A 19,012-nucleotide genomic window follows, 5' to 3' on the forward strand; every position below is an offset into this window, starting at 1 on the left:
CCCTGAACCCTAAACCGCGAACCTGAGAACATGAACCCTGAACCCTGAACTCTAAACCTAAAACTGTGAACCCTAAACCTTAAACCCAAAACACTGAACCCTAAACCATAAACACGGAACCTAAAATTGGAACACGTTCCATTGGAACACTTTCCATAGGAACCCCTTCCATAAGAACCTCTTCCTTAGGAACCTGTTCTTCTTCCATTAATTCGGATCCCATGAATTCTTGAACCAAAAGTTCCAGAAAATCCTTCTGAGTCAATTGTGTGTCCCCTTTTTGACATTCGTCCAACACTTCAAAATGAATTTCAATAATCGTTCGACGATTCACGCGACCAGAACGTTTCGTTCTCGTTGGAGCAGAACGAGGTTTTCGTTCCTTCACCAATCGATATTCATGTGAAGCAGCTTCATCCGCATGATCGAGGACTTGTTCTTGTACGGATGGACCAGGAATTTCAGTGGGAGATCTTCGGAAACGTGGTCCTCCTTTACCAAGAGGACCAAAATACTACAAAAAAAAAAAAAAAAAAAAAAATGAGAAGATATTTTTGTTAAGAATATTGTGAAATGTTCTTTTTACACATTTATTTTATTTTATTTTTTTTTTTTCCTTTTAACCATTAAAAAAAATTTTTTTTTCCTTTTAATCATTAAAAAAAAATTTTTTCCTTTTAAACATTAATTTTGTCCATTAAAATTTTTTTTTTCCTTTTAACCATTAATTTTGTCCATTTAATTTTTTTTTTTTTTTTTTTTTATTAATTTTTTAATCTTACCTTCCAAAGGTAATAAGCCATAGCAGAAAGACCAATAGAGACAGGAGCCAAAGGAAGAAAAGGGGTAAGAAGATCCGTAATAAGGATGGGACAGACTGTATTCGATAATGTTTCTTCCATTTCGGTTTGTTTCGTAGGATCTGTGAACAATGGTTCAACTTTGTTCTGTACTTTCTCAGAGCCAATGGAACAATCTTTATAATCGTTTTCGTTTTGTGTGCACACAAAACAAGAAATACCATTAGGACCATTGTTGCATTGAGTTAATACACTCTTCATAATTTTTTCACTTTCATTAAAAGCATGTTTTATGCCCTTATCTATGTCACAAAGAGGATGTACCCAACTATTTCCTCTTTTCTTCTTATTTGCCAAGTCTTTCAATTGTTTTGCATATTCTTTAAGAAATAAACAACCCATCGTTTGTTCAAACGATGGGCCCTTAACAGAGTCCCTACCACGGACATAAATGTGCTTTAACCCAGCAGCAAAAAGCAAACAAGCTGCTTTATTTGTATGTTTTCCTTTATGGCCAAATTTACTCCATTTGTTGTCGTCATTGCAGTATTCGGCAGCGTCCCTCTGATTATTCGATTCTGTCATATAACTTAAAAGTTGCGCTAATACGCCTTTGGCGTCATCTTCGATGTTGTTCTGATCATTAAAGAAGAAGGGATGGAAGAGAAAAAAAAGAAGAAATATATATGTATGTATACACATATGTGTATACATATATATACATATATATACATATATACATATACATATACATATATATATACATATACATATACATATATACATATATATACATATATACATATACATATATACATATATATATACATATATATACATATATACATATACATATACATACATATATACATATATACATATACATACATATATACATATATACATATATATTTATATGTATATATGTGTATGTATATATATGTATATGCATTTGTCCATCCTTACCCAAGTGGGATTTGCATTCTGGTTTTTTGTCAAGTTCCATTTCTTTGCTGTGCATTGGAGTACAGAACAGAAATTGTTCATTTCATTTATGTTGGACAATTTTTCTTCCATCTTGATGGTGCCGTCATTGAGGAGTTCGTTCATTTGAGTTTCGACTTTAACTACGTAAGTTTTGTCTTTATTGCAAGTTGCACCTTGATTATTTCCCACCAGAGCGCTGTCAACACTTAGTTGGCAATTCTTAAATTCTGAGATTTCTACCCTATCACAAACAAAACAATTATTATTACCACCAACACCATTACATGGAGACGAAGACGAAGAATTATTATTATTTTTTTCATTCCATTTAGTGAACATTTCTCCTATTTTTGTCTCATCAATGGGACATTTCTCTTGCGACCTTTCTTTTATTTTAGTTGCGTAAAGATTAAGTGCTGCGCACATCATAGTTTGTTTAAGAAACTTATCATCATCCGTATGACCCTTCTGAGTGGTCGTACTACCTGTAATTGTGTTAATGTACTTTAGTCCCGCCGCGATATGATTACAAGCTTTTCTTTCGACACTATCAGGATTATCATCACCAAATTTATTGCATACATCATTATTCTTCGTTGCAGTGTTATTTCCATTCGTCTGAATTATTGTGAACATATTCTGAAGTTCGACTTTAACAGTCTTATCCCAAAAGTCACACTGTTAAAAAAAAAAAAAAAAAAAAGGTCATATATATACGTAGTATCCGGTTGTTGTATAGTATCCGGTTGTTCTATAGTATCCGGTTGTTCTATAGTATCCGGTTGTTCTATAGAATCCGGTTGTTGTATAGTATCCGGTTGTTGTATAGTATCCGGTTGTTGTATAGTATCCGGTTGTTGTATAGTATCCGGTTGTTGTATAGTATCCGGTTGGTGTATAGTATCCGGTTGGTGTATAGTATCCGGTTGGTGTATAGTATCCGGTTGTTGTATAGTATCCGGTTGTTGTATAGTATCCGGTTGTTGTATAGTATCCGGTTGTTGTATAGTATCCGGTTGTTGTATAGTATCCGGTTGTTGTATAGTATCCGGTTGTTGTATAGTATCCGGTTGGTGTATAGTATCAGGTCCCTGTCTTCGAGGAGTTTTTCCCTTCCCCCTAAAGTAACTAAAGCTAACCCCGAAAAGTTATTCTAATACCCCTAAAACCTTATTCTAACACCCTTAAAACCATACTCCTGTACACCTGAAACCTTATTCTACACCCCAACAGCCTCATTCTAACACCCCTACAACCTTCATTCTTAAACCCGGAATTTGCATTTTTTTTTTCTTTTTTTTTCTTTAACAACTCAGGTGTTGTTTGTAGTAATACGTACCCAAGACTTGTTAGCAGTAGTAATATCATTCTGCGTCGTTGTGTAGTGTTTGAACCATTTGGGTGCGGCGCATCTAATGTAATCGCATAAGTTCTTCATTTCATTTATTTTGGTTAAGGTGGTATTGGAGGTGTTGTCAATTTTGTCCTTAACGTATGTTAATTTGTCCGTTACTTTCGTTGGGGTTGTGCTGCCACCAGATGTGTCAGTTGTGTTAATTTTGCAGTCGCCATAGTCCTTATGGTCCAATTTACATTCAATGCACGGATTACTGTCCGTGCAATCAGTTTTATTATTTGGACTCCATGACTTGAAAGCTTCCCTTATACCAGCATCTATGACACAAGTCGATTTACCTTGCATTTTTTTTGCATATTCTTTAAGAAGGATACAACCCATCGCTTGGACAAACGATGGGTCCTTAGACAGGATTTTGTTGTCTTTGGCGTTAGACGCTGCTGGTTTGGAAAGATCCTTTAACTTGGTGATGCCGGCATGCAAATAATTGCATGCCTTCTTTTCAGGGGTGGTAGGAGTTCTGCCAGTGGCACCAGTGGCACTGCCATTATCATCCACTGTATTACAGTGATCTCCGCTGTCTTGGCCCCCACTTTGTGCCATTGCTTCGGACAATTTTTGCCATAGTTGTACCACTTCGCCAGTCTCCTCCTTCCAAAAGTCGTCCTGTATAAGGTGGAGTATAAAATATATATATATATATACATACATGTACACATACGTACATATATATATATATATATATATATATATATATATATATATATATATATATATGTATATACATATACATGTATAATTGTACACATACATATGTATATGCATATACGTATATATGTATACATGTATATGTATAAGTACATACATACACATGTATATTCATATACGTATACATATATACCTACATTATATACATAGATGTATGTGTATGTATATGTATGTACATATGTAGAGTTCTTTTACCCCCATTCTACTTACAGCAGATGTACTCCACTTACCGCTTTCTGTTTTTGTCCGCTGGGCGAATTTAGGTGAGTTGCAATACATTTCATATGGTCACATAAAGTAGTCATTTCATTTATGTTCTTTAGCATTTCTTTTATTTGGTCGTCGCTGCCATTGACGATGCCCTTCAATTTGTTCTCAACCTTATCATTTTGGCCAGTGCCAGAGGCGCTGCCATTTGTTTTAATTTCGCAACTGTCAAGGATGTTTTCATTCCATTGGCAAGGGATACATTGTCCCTTGCCACTGGAACTACCATTGCAATTAGCACCTTGTTTAATTAGATCATCACCAAGCTTAAATGCCTTTTTTATTCCTGCTGCTATTTCACACTTCGCCTCGCTTTTCATTTTCTTTGCATAAGAATGAAGTAAGAAACAACCCATCGTTTGGACAAACAATGGGTTTCTACTAAGGGTTTGGTACTCAGTGCTCTCAGATGTTGCAATGCTCTTCAGTTTGATGAAGCCGGCATGCAAATAATTGCATGCCTTCTTCTCAGAGTCAGTGGGTTCTCTGCCATCATCCATTTGACTACAATCTCCATTTCCGCTTTCGTCATTGCCCCCATTTCTCTTCATTGCTGTGGACAGTTCTGTCCACAGTCTGCCAACTTCACCAATCTTCTCCTTCCAGAAGTCGTCCTGTATAAAGTGGTGATAATATATATATATATATATATATGCACTTATATGTATGTTTGTCCTTCCTTCCATCCCTTCTTTCCCTCCTTGCGTACCTTATTAGTAGATGAGTTTACTCGGGATGCTATACATTTCATATGCTCACATAAAGTGAACATGGTATTTATGTTATCTATGATTGGCTTAGTGTCTGGTTCTTTCCCTCTGACCATTTCTTCCACTTTAGTCTTTGCAGTCTCCGCTGAGCCAGTTGTGCCAGTCCGCACGGTGCAGCTGTCCATGCTGGCATCAGTCCATTGACAAGGAACACAAGGTCCCTTGCCATTGGCATCGCTGCAGTTAGCACCACTTTTACTCAGAGACTCTCCCAATTGGAATGCCTTCTCTATGCCTTCTTTAATATCACAAATTGCCTTTTCTTTTATGTGTTTTGCATAGGAATGAAGTAAGAAACAACCCATCGTTTGTCTAAACGATGGGTTGTTCTTTAAGAGGTCGGCGGCGCCGCCTGCCGGCGTCGTATTCTTCGGATTGTATAGTTCGGTGAAGCCGGCATGCAAATAATTGCATGCCGCCTTGTCAGATGGACTATCCAATGTTTCACATCCATTTCCATTTCCCTCTTTGGCTTTGCCATTTATCTTCTTCATTGCTCCTGCTAATTCATTCCATAATCTGTATACATCGCCAGTCTCCCCCCAGAATTCGTCCTGTATAAGATGGTGATAGTATATATATATATATATATATACATACGTATACATATACATGTATATGTATATATGTATATGTACATACGTACATATGTATACGTATATGTATATGCATATGAACACATATGTATGTATACATGTATTTGTATATGTGCATATGTATATATGTATGTGTGTATGTAGATGTGTGTGCATTCATTCGTTTTTCTCTCTCTCTCTTCCACTCCCTTCCTTACGGTAGCTGACGGTTGTACTGCAGTTCCTGCTGTTGAACCTGGTGTTGTCGTTGTCTGTTTCTTCAAGTATTCTTCAATACATTGTAGACGTTTGCATAAATCATCCTTGTGCCTTTTGATACACACTTGAGCTGTAAAGATGGAAAGAATGATGAAATTATGGTATGTGCAGATTTTTCTTTTTTTTTTTTTTTTTTGACCTTTTTTTCCTTCTTTTCCTTCTTATGCGTTTGGTTGGTATGTAGTATCCGGATGGTATGTAGTATCCGGTTGGTATGTAGTATCCGGTTGGTATGTAGTATCCGGTTGGTATGTAGTATCAGGTTGGTATAGTATCCGGTTCCTTTGACATCCAGTTACTGCGTAGTATCCAGTCCCTGTCTGCGAGGAGTTTTTCCTTTCCCCCCCCTAAAGTAGCTAAAGCTAACCCCGGAACCTTACCCCTAAACCCTGGAACCCTGTTCCCATACCCTTAAAACCTTATTCCTATACCCTGAACCTTACTACTAAACCCTGGAACCTTATTCCCATACCCTTAAAACTTTATTCCTATATCTTGCAACCTTATTCTAATACCCCCCAAACTTCCCCCCCAAACCGGGAATCTGACTTCTAAGACCCCACAACCTTCCCATCTTCACCTAACCAATTTTTTTTTTTTTCTTTTTCTCATAAAATTTTTTTTTTTTATTCTTTTTTCGAGAGTTGCCCAATAGGTGTTATATCTTGTTCTCGTAAAAAAGTGTATGGGACATCCGCGCGCAAGCGCCCGCGCCCTGCAGCGCGGACACTATATTACGGTTTCCGCGCAAAAAAAATGTGGAAGAACGCTAAAACATTCATATAATTAGAACTTTATTAAAAAAAAAAAAAAAGTATTCTTTCTTCCATCTTTATTTCTTATTTTGTTTGCAACTTTTTTTTTTTTTTTTTTTTTTCTGCTGAAAGGACACCTTTTGTTTATAGAAAAAAAAAAAAACATTCTTCTTTTTTCTTAAGAACACATATTCTTCTTTTTTTTTTTTTTTTCCTTTTTATTTGTTCTTAAAAAAAAAAAAAAAAGAAAAGAATCTTCCCGTAATACATCTAAATACCACACCATATATTGTTGTCCTTACACCCTAAAATTATAACTTCCATCATGTAATCCCATAAGCTGAATACGAAATCTTACACATATACACCGTAAAATATTATAAATCCCGCAACCTAAAAATGCGAAATCTTACACATATACACCGTAAAATATTAAATCCCGCAACCTAAATACGAAATCCTACACATATACAACGTAAAATATTAAATCCGACGAACACCATAAAATATTAAATCCTGCAACCTAAGTGCGAAATCTTACACATGTACACCGTAAAATATTATATCCCGTAACCTAAATACGAAATCTTACACATATACACCGTAAAATATTATAAATCCCGCAACCGAAATGCAAAATCCTACACATATACACCGTAAAATATTATATCCCACAACCTAAAAATACGAAATCTTACACATATACACCGTAAAAATATTAAATCCCGCAACCTAAATGCGAAATCATACACATATGCACCGTAAAATATTATAAATCCCGCAACCTAAAAATGCGAAATCTTACACATACACCAACCACAAAACGCAGTACAACTCATGCACATCCATTCAATCCTTTCTTTTATGTATATATATATATATATATATATATATATATATATATATATATCTATTTCTTTACTTCCTGTTTTCTTCTAATATTAATACATTTTTTTTTTTCCTTTCCCCTTCTTTTTATTAATTCTCTTTTTCTTTTCCTTTTCTTTTTTTTTATTACTCTTCCTTTTTTTTATTACATTAATACTTTAATACATTAATACATTATTAATGTAATATATTAATATATTAATGATGTAATACATTATTAATGTAATACATTAATATATTATTAATATATTCATACATTAATACATTAATGTATTATTAATATATTAATACATTCATACATTCATACATTCATACATTCATACATTAATACATTCATACATTCATACATTCATACATTAATACATTCATACATTCATACATTCATACATTAATACATTCATACATTCATACATTAATATATTAATACATTAATACATTAGTAATGTAATACATTAATACATTAATATATTAATACATTAATACATTATTAATATATTAATACATTAATGATGTAATAATGATGTATTATATTAATGATGTAATAATGATGTATTATATTAATGATGTGATACAGTACTAATATATTAATAATAGAATACTTACCTATATTTTTCTGGGTTGCCCCCTCTAACTTTTCCATTACCGTGGAAATATTTGTAGTTTCCACTTTACCATCCTTTATTATATTATTAAGTGCATTTTCTATTGTGTTCGTGTCTAATTTGTACTTGTCGTTGATTAATATTTCCGACATAGGAACACTACCAGGTGCGTTCTTCTTGTCTTCCGGCAGTTGCACGAATTGTGCCATGCTGCTTGCATTATTTTCTCTCTCCTGCTGCAGTACCTCCCTGTTACTCTTCTGCTTCTTACAGACGTATCCCCAGTAGTCCCAGGGTATCCATACTCTCCAGCTCCTACCCTTCTGTGTCGTCCTTTCTTTCTCCGCCCATTGTTTGATTTTGTTTTGAAGAAGTGATTTAGCGAACACTAAAGCGAGTGGGTCAATGTTTTTGCACTTATCCAACTTTGCGCCATCCCCTGCGTATGTCTGTAATTTAGCTTCCACTTTAGACGACACAGCCCCAATAACTGTGCCCAGGTGACAATTATCTCCATACAACTCCGATAGGGCGAGTGTTCCCACAATACAACGTGCATAAGCTTGAGCATCGGTGAGCTCCGTAACTTGTGCATCATAATCCAACGTTTGCGCTTTTCTCCTTTTATTTACACCACTCACGAAATATTTTATTTCAACTATTCCTTTACACATTTCCTTCGCATACTGCTTCTTCCCCGAGTCCTCCCCCTGAACGAAGCTCCCCGCGTCCTGACAGTGATGCGACACTTCAAGCGACTCCTGTCTTGTCAGCCACTTCTCCAGATCCTCCAACGCTGCCTCCAAGTTCTTCTCCAACTTCTCCTACAACGACGAATAGTGAAGAAAGGGATAATGGAAGGAAAACAGAAATATATTTCTCTGCAACATAATAATTATATACACATATGTACAATCGGCATTGTGCATATACACCTATACACATATACATATATAAATATATATATATATATACATATACATTCACTTACCATAGCCTCCTTCCCACTACCCGGAGTCCCCCCACCTGCCCCTCCACTGCTGTTCAGTGTTGTCCCCAACCATGCTTTTAGCATATCATTGCCACTACTTGATGTCGTCATCTTGCATACTACAATTTATATATATATTATATATAGAATTAAGAATTAAAGGAAAAGAAGAAAAATTTTTTTTGCAACATTCCTGTCCTTTCATTCCATATATTTTTTTTTCTGGAACTACTTTTTTTTACCTCCCCCGTCCCACTCTCTCTCTCTTTATACTAAATACTCCTTCCCGCTCTTCTAAATATCTTCCTTGTTTATTCTCTTTTCTTCTTTTTTCTTCTTTCTTCTTCTTTTTCCCTTTTCTTTTTCCTTCCAGTCAGCTTGTTAATAAAAGAAAGAAGAAAAAGAAGGAAGATTCTTTAAAGGGAGGAAAAAAGAAAGGAGGCAAGTTTAAAGGTAGGGAAGGAAAAGGAAGGTTTAGGGAGAAGGAAGGTTCTTTCCTCGGTTATTAGAACAATAAGATATGGCGTGGTATTTTAGCTTCCTTAGGGGAGAAGGATGTTGAAGATTTTCTTTTTTTTTATTTCTTTTTTTGACGAAAAGAAAAGAAGGTTTTTAAAGGGAAAAAAAGGAAAAAGAAGGTTCCTTAGGGATGAAAGGATAAGAACATTTATAGGGAAAGAGGAAGATTTTAAGGGAGGAAAAAAGGAAGAAGGTTTTAAGGGGAGAGAAGAAGAAGGAAGGTTTAGGGGGAAGGAGAAGGAAGGTTTAGGGGGAAGGAGAAAGAAGGTTTAGGGGGAAGGAGAAAGAAGTTTTAATGGGGAAAAGAAAGAAGGTTTAGGGGGAAGGAAAGAAGGTTTAGGGGGGAGGAAAGGAAAAAGAAGGGAGGTTTCTTAAAAGGGGGAAGAAAAAGAAGGAATGTTCTTTTCCCTCTGTTCTTTAGAACAACAATAGTGTCACCTGGTACTTAACTCCTTAAGGGAAGGAAGGAATGTTTTGTTTATGGGAGGAAAAGGAAGGTTTCAAAGGGAAGAAGTAGGTTCTTTTTCCTCGGTTTAGGGTTAGAACAATAATATATGACCTGTTATTTTAGCTTCCTTAGGAGGAGAAGGATGTTGAAAATTTTTTTTTTTAGGGAGGGGAGGGGAAACATCTGTTCAGAGGGAAGGGAAGAAAGGTTTTGTTTAAACGTAGGGAAGAAAAGTTTTGTTTAAGGAGGGAAGGAAGGAATGTTTTGTTTATGGGAGGAAAAGGAAGGAATGTTTTTTTTTAAGGGAGGGAAGGAAAAAGAAGATTCTTTACTCGGTTCTTTAGAGCAACAATAGGATATGGCCTGGTACTTAACTCTTTAATGGAGGGAGATTTTTTTTTTTAATTATTATTATAAAGAGGGAAAGGAAAGAAGGTTCCTTAAAGGAGGAAAGAAGGAAGGAAAGGTTCTTTTTCCTCGATTTTTCAGAACAACAATAACATATGGCCTGGTACTTAACCACCTTAAGGGAGGGAAGAAGAAGTTAAAAATTTTTTTTTTTTTTTTTTCCTTTGAGGAAAAGAAAAGAAGGTTTTGAAGGGAGGAAAAGAAGGAATGTTTAAGAGAGAAAAAAAAGGATGATTTTAAGAGGTAAAGGGAAGTAAAAGAAAGAGATGTTTTAAGGGAAGAAAAGAGAAAGAAGGTTTAAGAGATAAAAGTGGGAATTTTTTAGGAGGTAAAAGGAAGAAGGAGGAAGGTTTAACGGTGGAAAAAGAAGGAAAGTTCTTTCCTCGGTTATTAGAATAACAACAATATGGCCCGGTATTTAATTCTTTCAGAAAAAGTTTTCCTATATATTTTTCTTCCTTTCCTTCAGAAAAAGAAGATTTAAAGGAAAAAAGAAGAAAAAAAAAATATTTAAAGTAAGAATGAAGATTGCTTAATCCGAGAAATAAGAGCAGTAATCAAAAAATAATGGTGGTTTCAAGAAAAAAAAAAAATAAGACGCCTTCAGAAAAAAAAACAAAAAATTTAGACATTTTAAGGAAGAAAAATAAAAAAAGGAAGATTTAAAGAAAAAATAGTAAGAAGCATTAAGGGAAATGAAAAAAGAGGTTCCCCCTTTAGAGATTATGGTTCAGGGTTTAGGGTTACAGGAGTATGTTTTTAAGGGTATAGAAATAAAGTTTTCCGGGGTATAGGAATAAAATTTCCAGGCCCCTAGGAATAAGGTTCCAGGTTTAGAACGTATGTTTCATAGTATAGAAATAAAGGTTTTAATGTTCAGCAGTAAGGTTCTAAGGGTGTTAGAAGTCATGTTCCGGGTTCAAGGGTAAGGTTTTAGGGGTATAGGAGTAAGGTTTAAGGTTCTGGAAAGAAAAGGTTCACGGTATGAAACGAACAATGAATACAATGAAGGTAGCGGAAGGAAGAGGAAACAAAGAAGGAGGCTATAAAAAAAAGAAGGAAGGCAATGTTGGAAGTGGGAAAAGGGAATATTCTCCGCATTCTTCTACCCCCCCGGGGTGGGTTCGTGAATTTTCTGTTCACCATTTATATTTGTTCTGTTTCTTTTTTTTTTTCCCTTTATTTTATTCTTCTTTATTTTTTCCTTCAAAGCGTACCTTCCTTTTCTTGTATTGCGTCCGTTACTTTCCGGGCTATGTTGTTCACATCTATCCTATTCTGTGAAGATGAAGTTACCGTACTTTCCACTACTGCATTCAACATTGTTCGCAATTGGGATGATGGAAATTTGTCGTCATCGTCCAATATATCATCCATTAATGCTTCTTCCTTACTGCTGCTTCCAACATCCTTTATTCCTAAGGATGTTGTTGTACTTCCTTTATTATTCTTCTTTGCACCTTCCTGGGCTTCCTTCACCTTCTGCGAAGATGGACTCCTCTTTCCCCCCGTACAACGTTGTTTCATCCTGCACCACAACTCCCACCCTACCCTCCAGTTCCTCCCACTCGAGCCTTTGTTCCTATCTTCCTCTGTCCATTTGCTAATTTTATCCTGGAGAAGTGCTTTACCGAGCATCAAAGCGGTTGGGTCTATTCTTTCACAATTGTTGAACTCCACATTCTGCTTGTCATGCTTCGACTTTACATTTTTCATTATTTCCCCTTCAATCTTCTGTAAGACGTCTGTCAGTTGGCAATGATCACCATAGATTTCCTTCAGGGAGATAGTGCCGACAGGACATCGCTTACAGACCTCTACATCATCGAATGATTCATAAACTGGTTGCATATCGACCGCTGTTGCATGGTCCCTGGCGTTCTTATACCATTTACAAAATATCGTATTCCCAATATAGATTCGCACATTATTTCCATATACCCTGGCCATATCCCCGTTGGCCAGATTCCGTTACTTCTGTCACACAGGTTCGCTATTTCATTGGATTCCTGCTTCAGGAGGCACTCGCTTAATTTCTCCCATGTCTTTTCTAAATCTTCCTTCATTGCCTCCTACAAAGAAGAATGGAGAAAAAAAATTGCAACAAATAATATATATATGCCATTGGAACTGTGCATATATACATATATATATATATATAATATTTCCAAATTTTATCATAACATTTAATTTTTCCACTTTGGAAAAAGAATTATTACTTACATACGCGGCCGCGGCGTCAACATTTTGACCATCTTGCCCCGTACTTGCGCCCGCGCTGGTGCCCTGACCCTGGTATCATTTTGCTAAAACTCCTGCGAACTTCTCTGCTTGATGTCCATTCGGTTCTGCACAACCACCAAAATAGTAGTAAGACCAATCAAACCAAAGTACTTCCAAATTCGAATAAGAGGATATGGGCATGTACCGGAATGTTCATTAAGTCTAAGTTCACATTTCCCCCAGTGGCACGTAAACCACGTTATTATACGTTAAGTACCATTATTGCAAAGATTCGAAGCACTTGTGAGCGGTTTCCACCTTGATAAGAGTTCTCCCCATTTTAAAGGCAACAACTGAGTTCCTAATTCATGACTAATTCCAGTGGTGCCCCCCCCCCTTCCTCCCCCATTTACTCCTCAACCTACTCGGAGTGCATTTCTGCGTTCACCTCAGGGCGCACATCCTCCGTGCCATTGATGAGGATGCCGCAGTTGAGTTTGTCCTGGAAGGGGACACGAAAGGGCGCAGTCTTATGTTTGAACACGCGGTGCATTTTAAAAAAATCCTTCATTGAGATTTCCTTGGATCCTATGGTTTTCTTGTAAGGGAGAAGCATGCCCAAATCCCACAGATCAAACTGTTGATGTTGCAAAAGTTTCGCCAAGGCACACAGTTGAATGGTACCGGCACAATTCTTTCTCTGGAACCCTGTAAGGCTAGTGTAAATAGAACCCACAGTGCATCCAATCTCTCCTGCCGCTAAAAAACCATCACACCATAATTCGACTGAATGCATACGTACATTCTTGTACGTAACTTGCTCCTCAAAAATTCTCTTAAATTCCTTCTGCACAAAGGGGTAAAGCCAATTCTGTCCATGTTTTTCCACAATACCCTGGAGCACTCCATCGAAGTCCTTATCCACAGTGATGTAATAACTCTTACATTTCTTCTTCACTTTCCTTGATATGTGTATTTCACTGGGGTGCATACACGACCTGACGTAGTGAATTTTGGGTATCAACAGGCATTCCTTCACTACTTTCGTTTCATTATTGACCATTCTACAAACCTTCTGCTTGCTCGCCACAGGGATGAATCCTTCATACAAAAGTTGGCAGATGAATACAGCATCACAGTGTACGCACCATGTGTTCTCATGTTCATAGTTCTCCTCAATCAGTATATCTACAATTCTTTCTATATTATGATACGGTGTCAACAGGGGGTAGAAATTAAGGCAGTTGTTGCTTTTCATTAGGCTATATATTTTTGCCAAGGACTGTGGGTCCTCTTTTGCTAGGCGCTCTATAATTCTGCTGATGTTTACACCGTCGTCCAGGGTGGATGCTTGAAGCTTCGCTTTTTCTTCTTCTTCTTCTTCCTTCTTCGGTTCTTCGTCCATATGGGCTGGTTTTATATCCCCTGACTTGGTTTCCCCCACGTTTCCTTCATCCACGGGGTTCTCCCCCTTCTGGGAGGTCCCTCCATTCTCCGCGCCCTGGACTTGGATGTCGCTATTTTCCAGACTACCACAGGTACTCATTATTTTGTGGGTAGTTAATCTCTTCTTCTTTCTTTTTTACTTCTTTTTAATATTACCGAGAGGGTGATTCCCTTCTTCTTTTTCCCTACCACCCTGTGCACCTATAATATACACATTTACTTGGGCGAAGGGGGGGGGCAAAAATCCGGCACGCTCCGCTTGAGTATCACCAGAAGGGTGGTGTGCACTTCAGTTGCTTGGGGGCGAGCATGGTAAATAGGGCAGAAAAAAAAAGAAAATAAACGAGAAAAGGGAAACAGGGGAATCAAATGAAAAAAAAAAAAAAAAAAAAAAAAAAATTATCGAAATGGCCTACCTAGTATGTTATAATCAGTGTATAGATTTCCCCGTTTGTTTGTTTGTTTCTTTCTTTCTTTTTTTCTTTTTTTTTTTTTTTTTTTCCTTCGCTCTGATACCCCACTTTGCACCACGTATGCGCCCCTTCCTTCTTGCTGTCCGTTGCGCGCGCGTTAGGTGCACGGTCGTGGGGGTCCCCGGCGACTGCAGCTACACGGGGGGCAGCGCGAAAGGGTGCCAAACTACCCGAGAGAACTACCCACGGAGGACACCTTCTCTGTTCCCTTGCGGCGGAAAAAAAAAAAAAAAAAAAAAAAAAAAAGAAAGAAAGAAACAAACAAACAAAGGACTCCACATATTCTACGAAAATGTACAGTATCCACATGCAACTTGCTCTGTGAGTTCGATCCCAGTGGATCCATATGTGATATTCTCTTCCTTGGACAGAAGACTGTGAGGAACGCAAGGAAAGTTGAAGTTCCAACGGGGTTAAGTTCACAGTTGCGGAAAAACGGATCGTCAAAAAATTGGAAAAAAAAAAAAAAAATAAAAATAAAAAATAAAATAAGGATGAAAATGGCACATGGGACAAGTGCTGTATGCATGTGCGCAGGTTACTGACTCTTCCCGAAAGGAACTCGCCCCCCCCGTGCGCGAAGAGCAAGGAAGACAACCAAGTAAGCGACCTGCACAGCCATACTGACGAGATTAGAATACACAAAGCCATAAATATCAAAATGCAAAATAAATGTCAACAGAAGCCCCAGGGGGTGCATGAAGAACAGGAAGTTGAAAAAGGTGAAGGAAGATATTTCCTCCTGAAGACTTAGACCCTTTATAATACTATTTAGTAAAGAAGCCAGTATTTCCAAAAAAAGTTCCACAACGAGGACCAAAATTATCCCTTCTAATTCTTTCTGTATATTTACATTACTGAAAACGAACGGTATTATCTGATCTCGATAGAAATAAACTGCAAACAAGCATAGGGACAGGAAGGTTAACATGAGGGAAAAGGCAAGTACTATGTCCACTAGGGTTATTACTATTCTTCTTCTGTTTCTACGGGGCTTTAATTCACACATGATATGTTCTTGTGGGTTATGTAGAGCCATTGAAGGGGATGCTCCTTTTCTGTGTTCGTCCTCTTTGCTTTGGGTTTCCTGTTGTACCCACTCTGTTCCACCACTACACAGAGGCTCCATCCCAAACTGGTAATGTCGTCCATCCGTTCTCTTCTGCCTGCTCTTCCACTTCCCCACGCCCGACGAGGCATAAATACTGATCAGCTTGCTAAGGACGATGCCATAAGAGTTAGATACGTAATAGACCAAATTTAGAATGTTATTTATTTGGACGAAGGTAGCCACGGATGAAAGGCTGAGGTAGGTAGCCTCGAATAGCTGGAACTCGAAGGACAATATTTCGAAAAATATATTCTTTATATTTGTTCGCGTGATTCTTATGAAGGCTCTTTTTCGTTCGTCGTCTGCTGGCTTGTGAAAAAAGAGGAAGGCCAGGTTGTAGATTCTTCGGTCACCTCCGTGAAGGAACTCCAGCGGGTCTTCACCTGATTCCCTGCTTAACCCCCTGTGTGCCCTGTCCAGTAGGTCGTCTTCAAATTCGTCTCCAGTCGTGTCAACGATCTCCTCTTCGCTATTCTCTCCCTTCAGTGAATCCTCCGTCTCTCCCACCTCTACGTAGTGGTCTCCGCAAAGTAGAACCTCCTCCGCGTTAGTGCCTAACTGGTGCGAGTTCCCCTCAGAAGACACACACCGGGCCAAGTGGATCCTCAAAAAGTACAACACACAGAAAAAATTAAAAAGATTGGTGAGTAGCAAAGACAAACAGGCCCCGACATACTTCATGTCTAAGGCAAAGACGAAGAGGTAGCTAAAAAAATTCAACAAAATGAAGGAGACAAAGGAAGAGAACAAACTGGGGTATATGTAATTATGAAGAATCAAATAACGTCTAGTACACTCATAAACAAATTGAGGGAAAAACGAAACGAGCAATATTTGCAGACTTGAGCAGAACACATGGATCATCTGGACGTGCTCAGCGTGCTTACTCGGATCATCAACGCTACCAAGGACATTACCAACGACATTACCATCGACCTTACCAAAGACTTTACCAAAGACTTTACCAATGACGCTGCCAATGACGTTGCCAATGACACCCGCGTAAAGGTAATTCAAAAACAGGAGAAACAGAATCTTCGCTAGGAAAAAAACTATCACCACTTTCGCGAAGAACGAATAAAAGGTGTGGTATGCTATGTTTAAGTACAGGAGGGATAAATCAGTTTTTGCCATCCCGATGGAGCAACCACAGAAGTAATCCAAACTGTTGCCGACTCCGTCGACTACTGCATTGAGTAACGTAATCACTGACACGGCCACCCCGAACCCTCCTATCTCTTCATATGTACAAGAATTAGATACGTACAAATTCAAACAAATAAAAAACGAGGTCGTAATTACGTACGATATCATCGTTTGGAATGATTTGGAAAGAACTTCGTTGCAGAGTAGACTCACTGTTCTGCAGAAACTGGTGAACAGGGTTCTTCGTCCTTTAGTTTTCTTCCTCGATGAGAGGTTACATCCTGTTTTCTCCCTAGGGTTGTGTGCGCTGTGCCCATTGTGCGCACCCTGCCCTCCTTGCGCGGTGTCCGCATTGGGTACGGGCCCACCTGATCTCGCCGCCACCTCAAAACGTGCCCCAGGGGTATCTGCAGTGGCCGACCCTAATCTGAAGTATCTCCTTTCACCAGCGTGTATGTCATCTACGAGGAGATCATCAAACATAGGAGAAATATCACTCTCCAGGTTGTGAAAATTACCATGAGAGTAACCATACATCGGTGTCGTTGTGGAGACGGTCATAGAAGTGGTAGGTGTGCAGTCAAAGTTAAATGCATTATCGGGAAGGTACCGAACCGATTCGTCAACTTGAAGGAAACGAACATTCTGCTTCTGCTCTATTTCTTCGTTTCCATTGGATGTGTTCTTCCTAAGGGATCCTAACACACCGCACGGTGACATTTCGTTGCCATGTGTAACGCACCCCCTGGAGTATTTGCCTGGCGACCCATCCTTCTGCTGGGGGGTTATGTCCACATCTTCTTCATCACCCCAATTTCGCAAGTGACTATTCAGGGAGTTATAGACGTTGCATTGATTCCGGCGATTAGGTGATTCTCCTGTAAGTGAAAAAACGCGCGCACCATTCATGTGTGTGTACTCATGCATGCACTTTTGCATTTATTTTTTCTTTTGTTTTTCTTGTTCGTTTGTTCAACCGTTGAGTTAGGTGCACCCTTAGGTGTATCACCCCATGGTGATTTCTTCACCTACGTTTTCAAATTTACCTGTGTTGGAATTTCTCATCGTCCCATTGGATCGACGATATTTCCTCCTCCCCTTTTCGCCCTGGTGGTTCATTTTGGAAGGTTGGATCAGTACGCAGTTAGGGGAAAAGGGGTACTCTGTTCACCCGTTCTTAGGTTCTGTGGCGTCCTCATCTGGGCTCCTTCAAATACCCTAAGTTAAGTGAAAGCCTTTACTTAGGTAGCCTTCCCCACTCTATCGTCGTAAGTGTTTCGCTGATGGGAAGGTAAACAATAAGGTAACACGAAGGGTGGAGTTTTTCCTTTCTCTGTATGAAAATGGAACTGATAAAAATCGCCTTTTATAATCCTTTCCTTTTTTGGAAATGATTTATATGGCCTTCTCCTGTTTTGCATATGCCTGCACATCTATGTGTCAGGACAAATGTTGTGAGGAGGTCCCCTTCTATTCGCCCTAAGTGGGTGGGTTCCGTTCAGCCCGTGGGCGTGGCTCAGAATTAGAGGGTACAGTAGGAGGGTAGAAACATGAATTAGAATCACACACGCGGAAAGAGGAACTAGGCTGTTCGGCGTCGCCACAGATGTACACATTCCTTTTGCACGCGAAATGCAGCTCGACTGTATCGAACGGGACTTGCTCAAATTTACAAACCGCGGTGGGAAATAATTCTACCAAGGCGTATGGATATATCGTTATTGTACGTCGCGGAAAGCGATAAAATAGAAGCAGTTGTGGAGGATAGAAAAATAGAATCATTGGAAAGTGATTAAAATAAATGTTAGTGGGGGGTCACATTGCTACATGTGCGGTAGATGCAGCTAGCCAAAATTTAGGAAAAAGGATGACCACTTCCATTTTCGCTTTCCAGTTGACCCTTTATAGTTTGCCATTGTAGGGTCCGCGATTCTGGTTAGCCGTACCTTGCATACTGTGCGTTATGGGTACTCACAACATTCGAACCTAAACCTATATATATGGTTTACCATTTATTCCATTATGGGGGCCACTTCTTTCCACCTTTTCACATAACCGAAAAGAATCCCTCTCGAATTGGCTGATAGAAACGTGCCGGGTGAGCATTACCGTACCGTATCCCCCCCTTCTTTTTTTTTACCTTTCACATGACGAGGGTAACATATTTTATTTTTTTTCATTTGAAATTCTAAATAGTTG

The 19,012-nt window shown here is 38.4% G+C and overlaps 4 protein-coding genes across 4 annotated transcripts; all 4 read right to left on the reverse strand.

The window, feature by feature from the left end:
- Positions 1–100: 100 nt before the first annotated feature.
- PKNH_0408100 (SICAvar, type I) lies at positions 101–9,150 on the reverse strand (the record flags this gene model as incomplete). Its single annotated transcript, XM_002257870.1, has 9 exons — positions 101–514; positions 783–1,436; positions 1,767–2,465; positions 3,127–3,810; positions 4,143–4,793; positions 4,889–5,503; positions 5,743–5,847; positions 8,090–8,872; positions 9,040–9,150. The coding sequence occupies 9 exons, from the start codon at positions 9,148–9,150 to the stop codon at positions 101–103; spliced, it is 4,716 nt and encodes a 1,571-aa protein (XP_002257906.1).
- A 2,470-nt stretch (positions 9,151–11,620) lies between these two features.
- Positions 11,621–12,364, reverse strand: PKNH_0408200 (SICAvar, type II (fragment); the record flags this gene model as incomplete). Its single annotated transcript, XM_002257871.1, has 1 exon — positions 11,621–12,364. One exon carries the CDS (start codon positions 12,362–12,364, stop codon positions 11,621–11,623), a length of 744 nt encoding a protein of 247 aa, XP_002257907.1.
- A 694-nt stretch (positions 12,365–13,058) lies between these two features.
- Positions 13,059–14,183, reverse strand: PKNH_0408300 (arginyl-tRNA--protein transferase, putative; the record flags this gene model as incomplete). The annotated part of the gene is made up of 1 exon (XM_002257872.1): positions 13,059–14,183. One exon carries the CDS (start codon positions 14,181–14,183, stop codon positions 13,059–13,061), a length of 1,125 nt encoding a protein of 374 aa, XP_002257908.1.
- A 911-nt stretch (positions 14,184–15,094) lies between these two features.
- On the reverse strand, positions 15,095–17,878 carry PKNH_0408400 (multidrug efflux pump, putative; the record flags this gene model as incomplete). Its single annotated transcript, XM_002257873.2, has 2 exons — positions 15,095–17,691; positions 17,860–17,878. The coding sequence occupies 2 exons, from the start codon at positions 17,876–17,878 to the stop codon at positions 15,095–15,097; spliced, it is 2,616 nt and encodes an 871-aa protein (XP_002257909.2).
- Between the last annotated feature and the right edge of the window lie 1,134 nt (positions 17,879–19,012).

The sequence above is a fragment of the Plasmodium knowlesi genome, assembly GCF_000006355.2.
Source record: "Plasmodium knowlesi strain H genome assembly, chromosome: 4".
Lineage (NCBI taxonomy): Eukaryota > Apicomplexa > Aconoidasida > Haemosporida > Plasmodiidae > Plasmodium > Plasmodium knowlesi.